General features: G+C 38.0%; 1 protein-coding gene across 6 annotated transcripts in view; it reads right to left on the bottom strand.

Moving 5' to 3' along the window:
• Window positions 1–21,448, bottom strand: part of stat6 (signal transducer and activator of transcription 6, interleukin-4 induced) — a 172,795-nt gene that overhangs the window by 37,653 nt on the left and 113,694 nt on the right. For 5 of the 6 annotated variants that reach the window (XM_039747264.1, XM_039747266.1, XM_039747267.1 and 2 more), the window contains exons 4-8: window positions 19,543–19,626; window positions 14,068–14,368; window positions 8,277–8,392; window positions 4,232–4,380; window positions 2,231–2,362 (exon numbers count right to left, since the gene is read on the bottom strand). In XM_039747264.1, the coding sequence (XP_039603198.1) occupies window positions 2,231–2,362; window positions 4,232–4,380; window positions 8,277–8,392; window positions 14,068–14,368; window positions 19,543–19,626 (782 nt within the window). The remainder of the gene's footprint in view (window positions 1–2,230; window positions 2,363–4,231; window positions 4,381–8,276; window positions 8,393–14,067; window positions 14,369–19,542; window positions 19,627–21,448) is intronic. The other variant, XM_039747263.1, reaches the window with a different exon arrangement.

The raw sequence follows: 21,448 nt of genomic DNA, 5'->3' as shown, positions 1-21,448 counted from the left end.
TGGGAGGAAACCAGAGCACCCAGAGGAAACCCATGCAGACACTGGGGGAAAATGCAAACTCCATGCAGGGCGGTCCCAGGACATGAATCCTGGTCTCCTTACTGTGAGGCAGCAGCATTCCCACTGCACCACTGTGCCATCCTTGTTTATACTGTATGTCTTATTAAAACAATATATTAATATTGGCAATATCCATTGGGAGGTCTTACATCTCGCTTAGTCAGTGGGTCAAGCCAGCCCCTAGATTGACTCAGCCTGCGCTCCCTCATGGAGCTCCAGCTCCAGCTGCCTTCTCCTTCCTGGTGTCTGGATTGTCTCCTATGACTGCCTTTTCCCTTCTTTAATCTCCTTCTGTTCTAATTTTTCTTTTATCCTTCCCTCTATCCTGCCAGCCCATAAATATATGTCTCCATGGGCACAGCACCTTCATCACACACCGCAGGAAGCCAATGAAGCAATTGACAATGATTGTACCCACATATGCAGGTGCGACTCGCCCCAATTACCTCATCAACTCCCAGCGGCCGTGCAATCGCGCCCACGGAGATGGACACAGCTAACTGGATTTAAAAACTGGACATTTTTTTTTTTTGAAGCCACAGACCTGCTATACCACAAATAGCATTATAGATGCAAGTTGCAGTTTTATTATTTATGTACAGTATATAGCTTAGCTTGAAGCAAGGTCCATATTAATGCAGTTTGCAATATGATGGTTCAGTTAGTAAAGATGTCATCACCAAGATGAACTTATTTTATTTTTATTTGGTGAATACTGTGTAATGCACCTGGGCTTGAAGCCTTGAAGTAATAGTATTATTACTGGAAGTTGCACTATTATTTATTTTCAATTTATTATTTAAATATTATGCAGTTTAATGTTGGGAAAGTTGTTTAAAAAGTCACTTTAATGTGTCGGTGGACAGAGATTGTTAACATTAACATTAACAGAAAGTGTAGTTTACAAAAACTATTTACTATTTATTCCTTTTCTAAGACATGTTCAGTGCAATACAACTTTTGACAAGCACCTCTGGATATTTTACTAAGTCCAAATGCCTCTTTAGATGGTTGAAAATATGTTGTCAAAATTATAGCTTGTTTGCAAAATTTGTTCAATAAAAAGGTTCTGTATTTTGACTGCAACTGTCATACAATGTGATTCCTTCTCTGCATTAGTACCACCCCCTTCATAACTATAATAATAATAATAATAAATTGTATTAACTTTCTGGGGCCATGAAAACCTGTATTAATACTTGTGTGCACATTAAAATGTTTTTTTGTACAATGCACAATTCTCATGACAGTGGAATAGGTTATTCTTAGCCAGTCTACTGCAGTAATTGCAGTGGAAAATGTGGTTAATATCCACTCATGCATGGGAAAAAATAGCGTTGAATACTGCTATAATTTTGAAAAATACCATGATATAGAATTTTGGTCATACTGCCCAGCATTAAGTTCAATATATTTTTATACAGCACAGTTCTATAGCTGAATTTGGAGTGCAGTGGGAAATATAATGCTGCATAATTGTAATAACAAAATAATAAATAACAAAAGTATATCAACTTACCGATATAGAAATATATACAATATAAGGCTTATAAATATAGCTTTAGAATTTTGATTTGTTTAAATTAAGTTCTTAAAGCAATAATGATAATACAAGTACAAATTAATGTTATATGGACAGTATGCTAAGATATATATATAATATATATATATATATATATATATATATATATATAGTATATATATATATATATATATATATATATATATATATATATATATATATATATATATATATATACATACATACAGTACAGGCCAAAAGTTTGGACACACCTCCTCATTCAATGTGTTTTCTTTATTTTCATGACCATTTACATTGGTAGATTCTCACTGAAGGCATCAAAACTATGAATGAACACATGTGGAGTTATGTACTTAACAAAAAAAGGTGAAATAACTGAAAACATGTTTTATATTCTAGTTTCTACAAAATAGTGAAGGACCGCAGAGTGAAGGCAAAGGGGCCAACAAGTGCCTAAACACCTCTGGGAACTCCTTCAAGACTGTTGGAAAACCATTATATATATATATATATATATATATATATATATATATATATATATATATATATATATATATATATATACACTGTATATATATATATATATATATATACTGTATATATAAAACAGATTTCCTCCACATGTACCTCTGTATAAGGCTCTTGAGCAGTGCAGCCAGCTTTTCTTGCATTTCTCTAAATGGTTCCTCTCGTGACTCACGACCTGCGATGATTATCTCTTGATTTAGTTGCAAGTTCACCATTAGCAGCTGCTCACAACTGTATGAAAGCAAGTAAAAAGAAAAGGTAAAGTTTAAGAATTGATCAGGTGTGCAGCATAGAGTAGGTTTCTGTGAACAAAGACCCTGTAAATTCACATCTTTCACCTCAATGCTATGCTTAGACTGAAAATTTAAGGCAACACAATTATGATTTTCTGCAAATTCTCTTTAAGGGGTATTCTTAGTGTGTTTTCATAACAAAATAATTTAATATATATTTTTCTATTCTACTATACATCGATATATATATATATATGTCAATGTGTGTATGTATGTTCCAGCATCATGTCTGAACGGCTGGAGCGATTTTCATGAAACTTGGTACACATGTTCCTCATTGGTCGACTAAAAATACTGTAGGTTGAAATCAACCATAACCCACCCGCTTCTAGATCTTCCGGTCTTGTATGCATGTTATCATCCAGTTGACACTCAGAACGACCACCAGAGGGCGAACTTGAGGTGACTGCCAGCATTCTTTATGTTTGAGCGCCACTGTGCCCTATTGCTTTTGAAATTAAATAGAGTTCTACATGTGGAAGTGTGTGTGTTTGTCCGGTCTGGAAGTGAGACGTAGAGTCAGGGTGAGGGCTCCAGCTCCAAGGATATGCAAGCGAGGCCAGTACACCGGCAACACGAAACTTCCTAAGAAAGACAGTCGCTTAGCTGCGAATTCACAAACGATGCAAGCACTTCGGCAACATGACTCCTTCTAGCAGAGAGATGCTCAGAGTAGTTCTCACGATTTAAATACTTTCTAGGATCGGCTTACACATTTAGTATAAACCAGGCGATGGCCAGCATTCTTTATTTTTGAGCAGCACCGCGCCCCTGTTGCTTTTCAAATTAAATAGAGTTGGCCAGTTTCGAGCGTCAACTAGATGATAACATACATACAAGACCGCAAGACAAGGACATTAGTGAGTCTTTGTTTCTTAATTTATTTTTATTTTTAACGTTGTGTTTTTTTTATTATGTTTTTCTCAAACAATTAAAAAAAAAACAAAAGAGGACGAACTGGAGGTGACTGCCAGCATTCTTTATTTTTGAGCAGCACCGTGCCCCTGTTGCTTTTCAAATTAAATACAGTTGGCCGGTTCCGAGCGTCAACTGGATAATAATATACATACAACACCGCAAGACAAGCACATTAGCAAGTCTTTATCCATCCATTCATTATCCAACCCAATCCCAGCCAACACAGGGGCGCAAGGCAGGAAACAAACCCCGGGCAGGGCACCAGCCCACCACAGAAAATCCACACAGACACGGGGAGAACATGCAAACTCCATACAGGTTTATTGTTTGTTAATTTATTTTTATTTTTAATGTTGCGTTTTTTTTTTTTTAATTATGCTTTTCTCAAAAAAATGCTTTAGTTGCCTCACGTTTTTATGCAATCTTTTTGTTCAACCCACTGAATTAAAGCTGAAAGTCTGCACTTCAACTGTATATGAGTTGTTTCATTTAAAATTCATTGTGGTAATGTATAGAACCAAAATTAGAAAAAAGTAGTCTCTGTCCAAATATTTATGGACCTAACTGTATATTTTGTTAATGTAGTTTTCTTTTGTAAATAAATATGACTATTTGCTAAATTAATCTACTGTATATCATTTTTAAAGTAGCTGTTCTGTTATCCATCTCTTCTCTTATGCGTCACGACCTCGGTTCTGACCCCTGAGGAAAAAATCAAGGTTTTACTGTACTTAAATTCTAAATAATACACATACAGTATATTATACAGTTATTTAGGACCATTTCAACATATTATTTTTAAGTGACAGTCTTTGAATGAAGCTCTTGGATGTCTAGGGAGGAAACTAAATAATTGGAGAAGAGCATAATTCACATGTGAGGCTCTCACCAGGACTGTAGGATCGAGAGGTTGTCATCAAAGGGTTCACCAATGGCAGATAAATGCTGCTGTCTCTTCCAAACCTGGATACGCTGGATCACCTGATGCTGAGTCTGTGCCAGATTCTGTGTAAGTTCTTGAATCATCTGAACTCGTTTCTGAAATACCAAGAGAAAATGATGAGGGTGCTTGTTCTTCTTCTGTGGCTCTGTATGTCTGTGTATTGTCTAATATGTGCTCCTAGGTGGCAAGTCACAAGTCACCTTTGACCTTATTTGCAAATGCTTTAACTGAAGTACACATTAATACTCACAAGGATCCAAACCTATTAGATGTAGATCAGGCACAACAGGGATACAAGGTTGGAAAATGCCCCACCTTTGGCTGAAACGGTGACTGCTAATTGCCACTAGCCCATGTATGTACAGTATAAGGAGGTGGCCCAAAATTAAATTCTATAAGGGCTCCAGCTTAAGAGAAGTGGCATGGAAACTGGTATGAAGCTATCTGTGTAACAATAAAGAGATAACAGGGTTTTGGTTAAAAGGTAAGTAGTTTATAAACAACTTTGTTTTCTCTGGCGACCAGCCTCTGGGGTTTTTCTGTATATACATATAGTTAGGTAACCATGTCAACATAGCATCCAACCATCACTCTTCTTTGGAGGACAAGCACACTCTCAGGAACCTCACCTCTCCTGAACTAGTTCTGAACTAGCAGCTCACTACTCAAAACGGTAAAATTTGTGAGGTAGCCAGAACCAAACTGGTAGCCTCTTGATTACAAGTCAACAGTTGTTACCATGGCAGCATGGAAGCTGTCGTATTATACTTGCACCTTTTGTGAAAATGTTTATTTGATATCTGGACTTCAGGCTTCACACATTGGACAGTTCATGTCTACATTTTGTCATTTATTACTAAAACATGAAAAACATTTCTAATTTAAAGATGTGTTTACGTAGATTGTTGTAGACACAGAACAAACATGAAATGCATGTGTTCCAAATAACGATATATTATTTCCCCTCTAAAACTCCAGCACTTCACTCATTTACACACTTTCATTTACAAGACAAAAGACGCTGACGGAGAGGTGCGAAGGGATTTAAGGTGGGCCGGATTTACGAGTTTTTTCGTAGGCTCTGATAATTCTAGTGTTAAGGTGGCCCAGGCATTATGACGTTCTTTTAGGCTACAGGGATTCTAGTGCTGATTCAAATATACAGCAAAGCGAACAACTTCCTAACTGTCTCCATTACAGAAGCTTGAGTTTAAAAGAACATGTAGATGTCTTCCTCAAGAGGATTCAATTGTAGAGAGAGGCACAGCAGAGACTGTAACCTGGTAAAAGGCAGTCAACACAGAAAAAGAGAGAACTGAACAACAGGTGAGTAACAGTGGCTTTAAATACTCGTAGTAACATGTGGTGATTGCTTTACACGGTATAACAGCTGATGAACCAATTGTCTTCCTAGGAGTGCATTTCTTTAGCATTAGGATGCTGTTTAGAAGAATGTCTGGAAGTCTGACAGTATATTTCTTTAGCATGAGATCACTGTATAAAAGTGTGTTTTCCCTGTAACTGAAGTGGCTGAAGCTGTACATGGAGACAGGACTCAGTGCAAATGGTCAGAATATACAAGTCTATTTTGTCTAATTTATCACAACAATAGCAATACATTTATAAAAGAAACAAATAAAAGTGAGAAGGACATCACCTTGTAATAATTCCAGTTACATAAAAAAGTAATAAACTGTACAATGCCAATACATATGCACATTGACATGTTATTTTAAAGTGTGATAATCCTGGCACAATCAACTCTACATATATATATATATATATATATATATATATATATATACATACACACACACACATGTATAGGGCATCAGTTCAATGCAGGGACCATTCACATGTGCACACTCAAACCCAGCAAGAGTATAGAACCACAAAATAAATTTACATGGCCATCTTTATTATGTGGGAGGAATCAGCAAAATTACTGAGACTACAGTACAGCCAGACACTAAGCCCATGTGCCAACCCTTCATTTATTCAAGACACTTTGAAACAGATATGTATACTGTATTTCTCCTATTTAATTTTCAAAAAGACATCTAAAGGTTTAAAATACAGACAGCAGACACATTTAAATATCTATATATATAATTCACTAAGGCAAGACAACCATGGAAAGCACGCCGGAAGGGGCGTGGATTCACTAAGCCACCGACAAGTGAGACACCTATGGTGCACGCAGGAAGGAGCCACCCCCACCAACTGCAAGACCATTGGATACGACGACAACTCACAGAGCCACGCCCACCAACTCGGACACGACGACACAGAAAAACCGGCGTCATTTATATTCGTCTGTCGTAGAGGGCAAATGTGAATTGCTGTATGCAGCGTGTAAAACGCTGTATTGTATGTTGCCCTCTCCAGAGTTGCATCTTTTCATTTACCTACAGTCGTATACACAATGAAGTGAGCAGTCTTTAAAAAATGAGTTTTCAGTTACAACTCACGACCGCGTGCACCATAGCAAGTGGACATCCTTCTCCTCTCCTCCCGTTTCACCCTCCACGCCTGAGTGCCGCACGGACGATTGTGTGTTGGTTTGTTCATTGTTACAATGTTGCTTTTCTTGCTGATTTATTACATTACCGATTTTTCAAATGTTAATTTTCTCCCTGTGCTTAAAAATGATTAAAAAACCGGCCTGATTATGCGGCGTATGGTACGCCACGGGTTGGCTAGTATATATAATCACACTACTGTTCCAAAACAAGATTTCTTTTAATGTCAGGTATAAGCATTAGACCACTACCAAACTTATTCCAAAAACATTGGGACAGCTGAACAAAAGACATCTCTCACTCAAAAAAAACTATCAAAAAAGCAGTTTGAAGTTTCAGAGTAACTTCAAGATGTAAAATTATAAATGGGAAACAAGATATGGAGAACTTCTGTAATTATAGTTAAAAACACCATAGAGACACTTTCAGCTTGATATATGAATACAGCATCACTTTTGCATTGTTATGGCTGTTCAATGGATATCACATGCAAGGGATTTATATTTGGGAAAGAGCCACCAAAAATGCTGCATACTGGGGATGAGTAAAGCAGCAGGCCACAGAGTACATGCAGTGTTGTTGTCTCACTCTACTTGACTGAGAGAGAGAGACAGAGAGAGAGAGAGAAGTCATAGACAACCTGGAGGCGGCCAGTAAAATACCTTCAGATCCGCAAGTGGCAAAATTTACTTGACAAGATTTCTTAAAGTAAGCTAAATACAAATTTTAGATTAGTCAGTAATTCTTGTAATAAGGAAAACTAGATTTAATTTCATGATTTAAATACTTTCCACTTGGGTTAGATTTAATTTTTTGCAGTGTGGAACAAAAAATGTGATTCCAAATTTAGTTTGGACATAAGAATGAGATGGGTTTCAAAGAGTGCACTGTTTGTGTAGCAGCTGGTTTATATCTGGGAGACAAGTTGGCAGAAAGAGAAAGGGGTAGGAAGGGAGAGACACACAGAAAAATTAAATTGATAAAGATATATGCGAGATCAGGAGGTGAGAAGGTAGAGGAGCCTCATAAGGCATGGGACAGAGTAAAAATATAGAAAGGATGGAGAGTTCTATATGATCTTGTGTTTATTTTTGTACTTTGTGCTTATCTATATGGAACTTGTACAGTGTCTCTTTAACCGTGTGGTTTTTTTTGTAGTTTCCTTTTACATCCCAAAAACGTTCAGATGAATGGCAGTTCTACAGTGGCCCAATGTGAGTGAGTGTGGGTATGTGGGCCATCTTACCAGCATCACAGGTCCACAAGGCAAAGTAGTGTGCTGGTACCCCTGTTTTGATAGGAAAACAGGAGGAATTTATAGCCATCAGAAACACTGTGGGCCCATATGTTCCTGGGGGCCCTGGCAAGTGCCCATTGTGCCCATATGTTAAGATGGCTATGTGTTGCCCTGCAATGGAATGATTACACTTACTGATACTCAACTTGAAATGGATAGTTCTAATACTTACCTCATAAAAGACCTTACTCTGCAGTTCATCCCTCTGGATTTGGTTCTGTAAATGGTTGCAGGTTTCTGAAAGATTCTGATCCAGAAGGCCATTCTTTTGGTTCTGCAATAACTGGCCTAAAATGAGCAAACAGAAGAAACTCACAGACAAATACAGAATGAACATTCTACACTGATGCTCATGGGGTGGCAGAAAATGTCAGCTTGAGTTAGCCATGAAATAAGTACTGTGGGTGTGTTTGTCTCACCCTACCACAAACTGCACCTTGCATTTGTTATCACTGAGCAATCTGTATACTGTTCTTCTAAGTCGCAGTTCACTAGAACATCCTACAGAAAGGCCAGTATGCAGCCACCCTGTATCAAACAACGTGCGGTCTTCTGCATAAAATACTGTACGTACAGGCCTTTTAAGACTTTCTTTCAATGCTTGTAATGACTATCACTTCATCATTTCAATGGCTTAAAATAAGAAAAAATTATTTTCACAATTTTCATTTGAAAAAAGCAGCACAGTGTGTTTCCATACATTGCAAGATTAAATATAATAAAAAAATTAAAGGAACACTTTGAAAACATATCAGATCTCAATGGGAAAAAAAATCCTGCTGGATATCTGCATTGATATTGACAGGGTAATGTGTTAGAAATGAAAGGATACCACATCATTTGATGGAAATGAAAATTATCAACCTACAGAAGGCTGAATTCAAAGACACCCCGAAATCAAACTGAAAAAATGATGCAGCAAGTCAAAAATTGTACTCAGTAGTTTGTATGGCCCCCACGTGCTGTATGTATGCCTGACAAGATCCTCCCAGATCTGGACCAGAGCATCACTACGCTCCTGGACAGTCTGAGGTGGAACCTGGCGGTGTTGGATGGACCGAAACATAATGTCCCAGAGGTGTTCTATTAGATTTAGGTCAGGTGAGTATGGGAGCCATTCAATGGTATCAATTCCTTCATCCTGCTGGAACTGAACTATCGTGCACCGGGAGGAACCCAGGACCCACTGCACCAGCATAGGGTCTGACAATGGGTCTAAGAATTTCATTCAGATACCCAATGGCAATCAAGGCAATGGCATTCACATCAGTAGCCTGCTGGAGGTCATTTTGTAGGGCTCTGGCAGTGGTCATCCTGTTCCTCCTTGCCCAAAGGAGCAGATACTGGTCCTGCTGATGGGTTAAGGAGCTGATCGATTATAGGGTTTAACACCCGAATTGACAACCAGCCAAATGAGTATACACATTCATTTGTTGAAACTGTGCAAATAAGAAGAACCTGATTCCTACTCCTGACAACCTTGTTCATTCTTCGCTCAGTAAACAAGTCTTTATTTTGGTACAAATTTGCTGTCCAAACAATGACAAGAGCTTGAAGCAGCCATCTTGTTTGTCTTGGAGTTGCTGAATAAGTGACCTGAGAACACTTTCCTGATTGCGTAAAACAATAGCACTGAACATAGGGTCATTGTTCAAGAACATCTGTTTCACTTCCCGGAGGCAAAGAGAGCAGAAGTGGAGCATGAGATCAAGAGAATGCTAGACCTTGGTCTTATAAAGGAAAGCTTTAGTCCCTAGTCTAGCCCCATTGTCTTGGTTCCAAAGACTGATGGATATTGACACTTTTGCAATAACTTATATCAACTTAAGTCTCCAAATGACACTTATCCGATATCGTGAGTGGACGAATTCCTTGAGCGACTCAAAGAGGCTCAATATTTGACCACACCTGACAAGACAGAAAGGTACTGGCAAATTCCTTTAATGGAATCCAACAAGGAAAGGATCGCATTTAACACCCCACATGGTCATTTTAGTACCGTGTCCTACCGTTTGGATTGGAGGGGGCTCCAGTGACCTTGCAGCCTCCAATGAATAGAGTGGTCCGGTCCCACAATTTCTATTGTGCCACCTATATGGATGATGTTGTTATCTATTCCAGCACATGGAAAGATTATTACGCAGGTCGGTTCTGTACTCCTGTCACTGAGGGAAGCAGGCGTCAGGATCAATCCCAAGGAATGTTATTTTGGACTGACCAAGGCAAAGTATTTAGGCTACTTAGTGGGCGGGAGTACAGTCCAACCTTAATGTGCCAAAGTTGATGTCATCATGAACTGGCTCCATCTGAAGACCAAGTGTAAGGTCCAAGTCTTGTAAGGTTTGGAAGGGTACTACTGCCAGTTTGTCCCTTGCTTCTCTGAGAGAGAGGCACACTTTACTGATTTAACAAAGAAGCAGGCTCCTAACGTGGTGGTATGGGATGCTCTTCCACCCTCTTCACACCAGATAATTGACAGATATAACATCTCTGACTTCACTTCCAGTGCTTGTCTGCCTGGACCCGCCTTTTCCTGCCAGAAGGACATATAACAAGAAGTCTGGCCATTTTGAGTTTAGTTCACTGTTGGACTCAAGTCTGGAAGGATGTTCTTTTGCAATTGCCATTTGCTTTTTTTGTTTTTCAATTATAAAGGGTGACAGGGTGGTGCACCAACTCTTTATTGTTGTCTATCTACTCTCATACAATAATTATATAGATATGAGAGAGAGAGAGCACATTCTTTGAATATTCTGTGTATGTTGCTATATTTATTGTCTTTTTGTCTGTTGTTGTTGGTATTGTATTTATTGTAACTAGTCAGAACAAAACATGCAAATAAGAGTTTTACTGCACCATGTACACAGAATAATAACCTTGAATCTGGTTAATGAATGACTACACTGACTCATGTCAATCAACTCATGACTGCAATTTTAGAACATGATTTACAAAATCAGTGTCATTAAATATCTGCCTAAAGCTTAATTAACAAATGAGCTCCATCAACTGTTAACTAAAGGGCTTTTGTTTTGTTTTTAAGTTCCCTATTTACTCAGTGTCTACAAAGTAAGAGCAATTTAACATACCTGGCAGTATCTAATAGGCCTACAGCACGCTGACATCACCTGTTAGAAATCAAATTTATTTTGTGCACTCCCTGATTAACTTTACCTTGAGTGTAATTTCACAAAAGTTTAATCTGCAACCATAGTTCACATCCATATAGAGTCTAACTGGTCTAAAGTGTCTTCAAGATGCCTGTCTAGGGGCTGACAAGTCATTTATTTTCTTTCTACACTGGTCTGAAAACAGAATCCTGACTGTAATATAATTTTATTTTAACAAGTATGGGTTTTCAAGTATTCTGATTAACCCAGTCTATAATGCAATTTGTATAAAGTATCTTGATTATCCCACAACTGAAAAAGAATATCCTAACTATACTTGTTAGTAACATATTAATTATGACATATTTTGATTATACTTGTCTATTGTCATGTACATTCTTCAAAGTGTAAAATGTGTACCTTCTGAGCGACAACCATGTTGACACCCTCTAACACCCTGAGTGGATCGTTAAAAAATCTTTCACTATATCATAATATATCACACTATATCATCATCAGGTACAGTATGCCACACACCATCATAAACAATACCTCATTTGCAAGCGATAGGTGTCGACTTCACACTCCTAGTAATCAAATTGTTATAATGATTATGGTTGACTTTTAATAGGGTATGAAATCGTACAGTAGCGTGTGGTGTTTTATAAATTGTCACAAAAAATATATATTAAAAAAAAAAAAAAATCACAGTAATTACTCTGTATAGGGAATACCCACGTGATATGCATCAATCAAAAAGTCACTCCCAACAGATTTCAACCAATGCGATGAACCCTCCCACCAACCAAGCAAATGTGAGTTGAGAACCAGAAACAGCATTACACTGCTTGTATGATTTTTTGTGTGCTCTTGCATACCTCACAAAACAACACCAATAATATCTGTAAGAGACACATCAGTATTTATAGATTCTCCTGATCAAAACAAGTCCAAGCACATTATTGCACGATGCATCAATATCCTCCACATAAGAGGAGCTGCAGGATGACCTTTGGTAAGTACACCTCTCATTTTTGAGTCATTAGCTCTGACTCAATATGTCACAAACACTCCAACCTCATACCATCGGATAGCAGCATCTCCAATGATACGTAGATGTCCATATATGGACATAATGAGACACCTCTGAGTGCATACACAATGAAAAATATACACTATTTGAAACAGGAACAAAAAGTAAACAGTTTCATGTAAATGTGTAGATGAGGTAGGGGGGTACTTGGGTGTAAGAATGTATTAGGAGATTGGGTTCAGAGTTTTTATATGATTCACTGTTTTATGTGCAATAGAATTGTTCAGAACCTGGATCCCAGTCTGGAGAGGTTTTGGATAGGGGGATCCATGGTGCTAAATGCTGTAACCATTAATTTATTTGTGTTATCAACATAAGACTTTAGACAGGTACAGTTGACATGTCTCAGAAAACCTCAGAGGTGAAAAAACAGCCATGGTATTACTTAAGTATGAGATATACTGTATCAGAAAACAAAAATTTGAAAATATTACTGTGAGTGCCTGTTTTTTTCTAGTTTAGCAGAAGCTGCTTAGTAAAAGAATGTTTAAATTTGACACAAAAACACATTCTATCACATTTGAAAAGACATCTGTCAAGTTTTAAGTGAAAAATTGACTGTCTTTTATTTTTTACATAATACAGCTTTATTTTGGGGTACAAACTTCCACCTACCATCCCCCGGCCCACTTCTCAAGATCCATTTGCTAGTTATTTAGGTTATGTCAAGTAGGTAGAAGAGTGGCACAGTGGCGCAGTGGTGCTGACTTACAGTTAGGAGACCCGGGTTCGCTTCCCAGGTCCTCCCTGCGTGGAGTTTGCATGTTCTCCCCATGTCTGCATGGATTCCTCCGGGTACTCCAGTTTCCTCCCATAGTTCAAAGACATGCAGGTTAGGTACATTGGCAATTCTAAATTGTCCCTAGTGTGTGCTTGGTGTGTGTGTGTGTGCACGTGCGCCCTGCTGTGGGCTGGTGCCCTGCCCGGAGTTTGTTTCCTGCCTTGCGCCCTGTGTTGGCTGGAATTGGCTCCAGCAGACCCCCGTGACCCTGTAGTTAGGATATAGCGGGTTGGATAATGGATGGATGGAAGTAGGTAGAAGTGTTTGCTTAGTCATGTTAAATGAAACAAATATAAAAAGTGCATAGTCTAAGAGAGGTTCTTATAACCCTCTGTTTCTTGTCCCTCTGACTACAGTCTCAGTTAGTGACCTGCCTTACCATAAATAAGGCATGGAGGGCACATGGTTGCAATCCATGCTTTAACGTGCCTACTAGTATGTACAGTGCCGTACGTTTAGAATGTACCGAAGGTATAGTAAGAATACATTTCAGTTCATAACATATGGCTACCTTTAATATTAATTAGTTAATTTAGATGTCCGCTTTTTTGTATACTATAGACACCACTACAAATACGCTTTTCTATTACTAATACAGCCTTTATTAATAATATTTTGTACTGAGTATTTGATTATCTGTCTGATACAGATCACCCTGCCTCCTAGCTACACCCCCTGTCTTTAAAATAACTCAAATTCTGGTTTCTGACTACACCTGACTGAAGTCCTACTTCCATGACAAATACAAGAAACATCTTTGGTGGTACCTATTTGGTGTAAATAATTTTCAATGTCAAACCAAAGAGATATGATTCTTACATAAAACACCATGGAGGATTACAGCATTTGCTTACTAGCTTTTCAGAACTGTCACTGTTTGAAGGTCATACCTACATCACCTTAATATGAATGTTGGCACATGCTTCAACAGCTTAGAGACAATATTGGAAGATGTCATCCATGTACAAAGATGCTCTACCTTGCATAGATTCAAAGTTCTGCTTCTCCCAGGTTACATTCTCTTGAAGGTGATGGAGATTCTTACGACAGGCCTGAATATCAGCCATTTTGTGTACCAGCATCTCTATTGCCCTCTGCTTGTCCCGGTCATCTGTGCTTGTCTTTTTGCACACAGCAGAAGCTGAGAGTTGAGGAGGCTGAGGAGATGCGGAAGGACCAGGCAGAAAAGCTGGGTTGTGCTCTGGTGAGCTCATTCCAGGCCTTGGATGTGGATGTACTTGAGTTTGCATCTGTACCTGAACTGGAGCTCCTATAGCCTGCTGACATAAAAAAGAGGAGCAGATTGGAAATTAGTATGTCCAATAAAAACCAAGAACTGGCTAGTTGCTTTTTAAAATTTATAAAATATGCTTTACTTTAGAACACAATTTCATGTGGCAAACTAATATATATCATGACTGTGAAGAAGTAACTTTGACTTGAAAAACACCAAGCTTTGAAATATATATATAAAATAAAGACTAAATTAATTCAATGCAAATGAACAGGTAACAGCTACCATAACTATGCCTAAAAATGAAAATGATATTAACTAATTGTAAAATGATAAATAATCATTTAGAAAATCACAAAAAATGATTTATAGTATTTTTAATCCAACCATTTTCTGAAAAACCTTAATCCAGTTTCTGGGTCATAGGAAAAGCAAGATCCCATCCTGGGAAAATGGACACAACTCAGTAATTAGCATGAAAGCTGTAAGATCTTAACAGTGGGGGCACTCATAATCATTCACTTGTATTGCATCAATTTTCAATCTCCAATTAACCTAAAACTAAAGTAATTAGAAGAGCAAACACTGGTGGTAATAAAAGCTAACAAGAACAAAAAATATCTATTTAGCAGGGAGCACTGCAGAAGACATTCTATTGGCTCCATTCTGGCTGAGCTTCTTGTTGTTTAACCCTCTCCAGTACAGTATATGTGTGCTCATGGGTTGAGGTACAGAACGATGATACACGTATACATGCAATAAACTTTTACTTCTCTTTAGACATGTTCCAGAGCATCTCTTTGCATTTAACAATAAAAGTGAGGATTCCATTTGTCAGTATATTTCTAAAGTTCAATCCAATGTCATACACCTGCTCGAGTAATGTTTCACTTTTCATGTTAATTCTTGTACTGTGTCAAACGTGCGAGTCTGGCGAGTGCCTTACAGGGACTGGTGTCTCTGAACACAGAGCAGTTGGTACAGAGGGTTGTACTTCTGACTCAGTAACGTTTCAGCTTTTGTTTCCAGGCTGGAAAAAGTCCCACCCAATGAAGACTGACATTGTACCAACTCCTCCCAGTCTTCCCCCTTTCTGGCTGATGGACTATAAATTCAACCAGGACATGCTGAAGAAAGCATACCTTCTACAGAGGAAGGCTAACTCCTTCCATTTACCTTTTTTTAACAAATAATATTTTCACTCTTCAATCTTGCAGATTAAATGGAGGATTCACAGCTGGGACCACAAACACTTGTTAGGTTTTTCTGTCAGGTTTCTTTACAACTGACATTATTTAAGTTGAATGTTTGTTTGAAAAAAAAAAATATATATATTATATACTGGTCACTCTTAACATTTTCCACAGCCTGCACTCCTTGGATTCTCTAAATGTGTTCTCGCAACCCCAATGAAATGTTACATTCGGTTTTGAAAATAATGAAAATACTGTCCAACAATCATTTATCTGAACCCATGATTCATTATAAAAATATTTAGTAGGTTGGTGATTTAAAAAATAAGAAATACTTGTATATAACAATTTAACCATGTAACATTTTCAGATACTGACAAAAACACAAACTTATTCAATTAAAGAACACAAATTAAATTCTGGATCACTAAAAATAATCACTTTTCGAGACACTGGTTAATTTATCTTTCTCTCAGGGGCTATAAAATTAACTTGGTAAAGTTACTGAAACAGAAAGATATTTTGTATGTTATATAAACAGAATTTAAGAAATCAATTTTCAGGTTTTAAAATGCAAGTTGCAACTTGTAAATGGCTGTGTTTACATACGTGGGGAATAAATTACATGAAAAAATAATGCAAAAATCTTTTAGCTTTGTTTAAAGCCAATCAACTGCAAAGAATATTAACATCTGAGATGTATATTAGTTGAAAGATTATACTTTTCTATACTTTTACAGCAACCTCAAGACCTCAAAACCTTAACTTCAAATTATGTTGCAAATGAACTGCATATAAATATTCTATCACTCACATCAAATAATAATAACATGGCTACGCATCTCAGATGAAACAGGACATGAATATCGTAACAACTGAAAATGGAACATGCACAACAAGTCAGAAAACCAGAGAAGTCATCAAAATGGGTGACTTCTTGGCTAACACATAAAGTCAAGCTGTGTGATATATAGTGGGTCTGTGGCATGTACATTTTAAATGAATAAATAAACAACAAGCTTGAATTTTTGGATGGGGTGTAGGTAGTATGGCTGAGTGGCTCTTTAGTCATATGTGAAGGAAGGTGTTCCCATATTCATGAGTGGGATTGCCCTGTTTCCTTGTAAGCAGTGGAGTCATGATCACCACACCTGTGTCCTACAGGGTTTTAAGGGAACCAAAGCACAATAGGAAAGACGGAGGTTAAACAATGGAAAGAAAGATGTCAGAGATGGCAGGATCAGATGATGTCAGCACGCAGCAGTGTGGCGACAAGCAGTCGGGTGGAGAGCCCTGTGGAAGAGCATATAGCCAGTGCTCAAAGGGGTTGAAGGCGTTTGCTCCAGCTGAGCATCCTGGGGGTTAAAGAAGTGACCCCTTTTTCAAGAGGACTCCCTCATAAGGCTGAGGAGTGGCAGCAGAAGTCAGAAGAGTGACTGGGGTTCGTGTCTGGATTTTAAAAGTTGGCTGTGCCTGTCAGAAGGACATCTCCTTGCGCTGCAGGATCCCATCTGGGGTAAGTGGAGAAGATGTCAATTTTTAAAAGGATGCACCAGGGATCATGAGTTTTAGAACTGTTTCCTGACATGTGATTCAACCTCATTTTAATAGAATATTTATGAATTTTTAAACTCTACTTTGCATATCATTATGTGGATTTATTTATTGATGATATTTGTACTGCACATTGGACATTTTTTTTTTTTAAAAAAAAAAACACACCACCTCTTGCTGACTATGTGTGTCCTTGCCCAGCTCATCCTCAGGTATTTTATTGGCGGTTCCGGGTTCATGTGGTCCTAGAAGTTGCCAAGGAGTGTTGAGCTGCCACGGACCATCACAAGCTTCTGCTCCCACATCCCCAGGAACTTCTGTCAGATCATAAACTGTACTGGTGTGAAGTCTGGTAGGGGTGCTCCATTCACCCTCACAGTAAAGACACTGTGGGTAAGCCCTAAGTTTGCCACACTGCTAAGGTCAGGTCAGGTTAGGTTGTGGAGCATGCACTGGTATAGAGTGTTGCTGCCCCCACCACATGATGAAACAGCTCAGGATCCTGGTTGTCAAACCCCCAGGCAGAAACACAGTCCAGTCCCACCCTCCGGAAATGACCATCTATCTGCCGCACCCAGGTGTTACATGGGCGTCCCCTTGGCCTTGTCCAGCCAATCAGGTCTTTAACAATGAGGATCCTACAAGCCGGATCAGCCTTAGGGAGTTGTGCCACATGGCTGCAGTGCTATAAGTGACACTGCCTCACAATGCAGGTAATGACACAAAGTCAAATCAGTGGTACCTAAGGATTCTCTGAAGAGACACAATATCAAAGGAGTCCAGTCTTCATCTCAGGTCACTGGATAGCCTTTATGTCTCACAACCATATAGCAAGACAGGAGGCACCAGGACTCTAAAGACTTGGACCTTTGTCTTCGCCACACATCCCTTTCCAGCAACCTCATGATCCCCCATGCTCTCCCAATAAGTCTACTGTCTTCATAAGAAGAGTCACGAGAGACATGAATGTAGAGAAATCTGTGAACAAGTAACATTGCTAAACTGAGAAGAATTAGCATTCAGTAGCCTGTCAGTTTAATTTCTTTTCTTACTTAAATGTATATTTTTAAAAACATGTAGCAATCCCATATAATATATGTTTGCCTGTCTAGTCAATATAGATATGCATTTATCATACTTCTAAAATCCTTGTGTTTATCAATAAATTGCATTATTCTGATTCGTAAAACAAGCGTATCTCAGTTACCTTGATAGAAGCCTAATGGCCAGGGACCCGGCTTCTACAACAGAGAAATATTAGGCAAATAAAGTAGGAGCCTTACAGATTTTTAGATTAATTACTTGTAAGGCAAAACTGATAATTAACCAAATAAATAAATGTATTTTTCAAATTCCACATTATTATTGCTTCCTCCTGGGTGGCCATCTTATTTATTAGTACTCATCAAAAATTCCTAAACCACTCACATTTGCAAATTGTCAGTGTTGAATCATCACTTGCATTTGAGGATTTAGGAAGAAAGTCCAAGTACATAAAGAAAAAAATCCACACAGACATGGAAAGATCTCGAAAGGCAAGGAATTGGGTTCCACCCCAGGTCTGAGCTAGTCACCTGCCAACTCCACATTTAACAATCAAATTTAATTCTATACGTTTAACAGACGAATATAGCATTGAATCTCTGTACTTCAACTTTACATTCTAATAAATGTGTACTATTGTAATGATTTCCAAAATAAGGGTCTGTTTGTTTTACATTCTTGCTATGAAAATCATTTTGCTATTTTAGGAATTAAAGCATATAAGGCTAAACCCAACTGCTTCTATGAGCTAAATTACTGAATCTGATAATGAAGGTAATGAAGTTAACATAAGGATTTCAGCTTCAAATGCATTACCATTTAGAATTAACTAAATAACTAATTGAACCTAGGACAATATAGTATATAGGGCTAAAATTGCTGCTAACTATCTGTTAGGAAATTGCATGTTCTCCTTGTGTTTAAGTAAATTTTCTCTCCCTCTTCACACATGTTACAGATATGAACATTATATTATGGGGTGAATCTGAGTCTGCCAGTTGGGAACAAGTGATACATAATTACTGTAAAACTCCAGCCTCCTACTAATGGTTGGCTTCTGATTTGCGGCCAATATTGTCAACTCCATGAAACACTTTAATGAAAAAAAGCATATTCAGAAAATGGATGGAAAGATGTTATTAACCGGGAAGATGGGGTATGAAGTCAAAACTGCAAATTTAAACAATTACAAGTTAAACTAGACAATAAAGGGCACAATACAAAATGTTACCTTCTTAAATTAGAATTTCCCCCATTGCAAACACGGTGGGAATCCACAATACAAACACTGTTTGTAAATCCACAGACACAGTAAGAAACCCTTTAAAATGCCAGAAGGATGTCACATATTTATCTTTTACCCCATTCACTGCAACCCCTATTCTATTTCCTTTTGCAAACTGCGAAGTCAGTTATAAGAGAAAAATACCATGTGGCTGATCAGAGTCCTCTCCTGCTTCAGGATTTCCTGCACAATTTTGACGAGTTTCAGGGGCTGGCCTTCAAATATTTTCTGCAACAAAGAAACCTGGTATGATATAACACATAGATGAAATAACACAGTAGCAAACAAAAGACATACTGTACTGTAGAGACCACCCACACCCAAATTATGATTGCATTTAGGACCAGACCAGTGTTACAGTAAGCTTTTAAATCGTCCCTGATATATTCAATTTATCTCATGACCAGGCAATAGTACCTACTTGTTTTTATGTAACTATCATCATTCCCATCCCTAAGAAATATCGTGTATACTGAGGTGTTTGAATGAATATAAGCCATTCACGCTCATTTCAATTATCATGAAATGCTTTCGGAAAAAAGTTTTGGTGTACATCACGGATAACATAGCAAACACTTTAAACCCCTTAGAATTTGCATTTCGTAAAAACACCCTTTTCACTTACGTCTCCCATAATAAGAACACAATCATTATGTTAGCTGGGGAAACCACAATTACTAGTCTGATCACTGGGAGCGACGAGCAGAAGGGAGATGGCAAACATAGTTGGGTGGTGCAAAGGAAACAATCTGTTTTGATCATCATAAAACCAAAACAAGTGATTGTGGACTAGAGGATAAAAGGGAGGTGAGGTTGAGAAACAAATTTCATTGGGTTTTGTGAGAACCTCACCTGCACACCCAATGGTAGTCATCTGGTAAAGAAATAACAACTGTGGTTGAACTTCCTATGAAGTTTGAGGAATTTTAGAATGCCTCCTAGAATTTTCAGTGACTTCCACAGTACGCCATTATGAGAATTCTTTCGAGTTGCATGACAGTCTGGTATGGGAAATGCACTGTCTTCCTTCATTCCCTATTCTTTAGGAATGCTGTTACCTTTTGTTAAGTGCTGCTTTGGAGGTGTGGTGCTGTGCATGAGGCTGTAAGCTATGCCCCACAGTCAGGCCATAAACTGCCCAGCTAGCATGGCCTGACAACAACTGAACAAAGCAAATGGGTGATGCATTGTGCCCAAGTGCTTTCATTGGTGAATGACCAAGGAAAGCACTCAAGTACTGTATACTTATTCTATTGGTGATTGGAATCAGATTGTAGCTGAAAGAGGTTTGGATAAACCGAGGGAGATGCCTGCACCCATTGGTCTAGAGCAAGAGTTCCCAAGCTTTTGTTGGCTGCAGACACCTTTACCAAAAACATTTACAGCCGTCGACCCCCTAGTCATTTACTTTACTTAATCAAATTAATAAATGTGTACAGTACTCGATATTAAATATTTCATTAGATATCAAACTTTTCATTTTAATCACTTGTAAATAATAATTGAAAAAGATAAAAGGACTACAGAATATGGCATTATCTTGTGCAACATTTAATATCAAAACCTGCACTAACGAAAATTAAAGCAAAAAAATATGAGCAAAATATGAGTTTTTTTTACATTTTTGACATTTATGAAATAAATATGTAAATTCAAAATAAGTACAAATAGTCCAAGCTGTACTGTCTGCATTTCTTTTTTGGTTCAGTCATATTATTATCTGAAGAAACAATTTCAACAGCCCCTTTGATAAAAAAAAAAAAACAAAGTATGTACAGGCAGTCCCCGGGTTACGTACAAGATAGGGCTTATAGGTTTGCACTTAAGTTGAATTTGTATGTAAGTTGGAACAGGTACATTATTTTAATAAATGCTATTGTTGGCCGACTGAAACCAAGTGCTCTGCCAATGAATTATGGAGTTTCACCTCTTTCTGACCTTTTTATTATTTCTACTTTGTTTTCAATGGTGATGGTTTTTCTCTTCTTTACTATATCACCAGCACTTGCATCAGAATTGTGTTTCAGAGACATTATTGAAGGGTGAAGAC

This window comes from Polypterus senegalus, chromosome 3 (genome assembly GCF_016835505.1).
Source record: "Polypterus senegalus isolate Bchr_013 chromosome 3, ASM1683550v1, whole genome shotgun sequence".
NCBI lineage: Eukaryota > Metazoa > Chordata > Cladistia > Polypteriformes > Polypteridae > Polypterus > Polypterus senegalus.
This window is presented reverse-complemented; position numbering and strand designations above follow the sequence as displayed.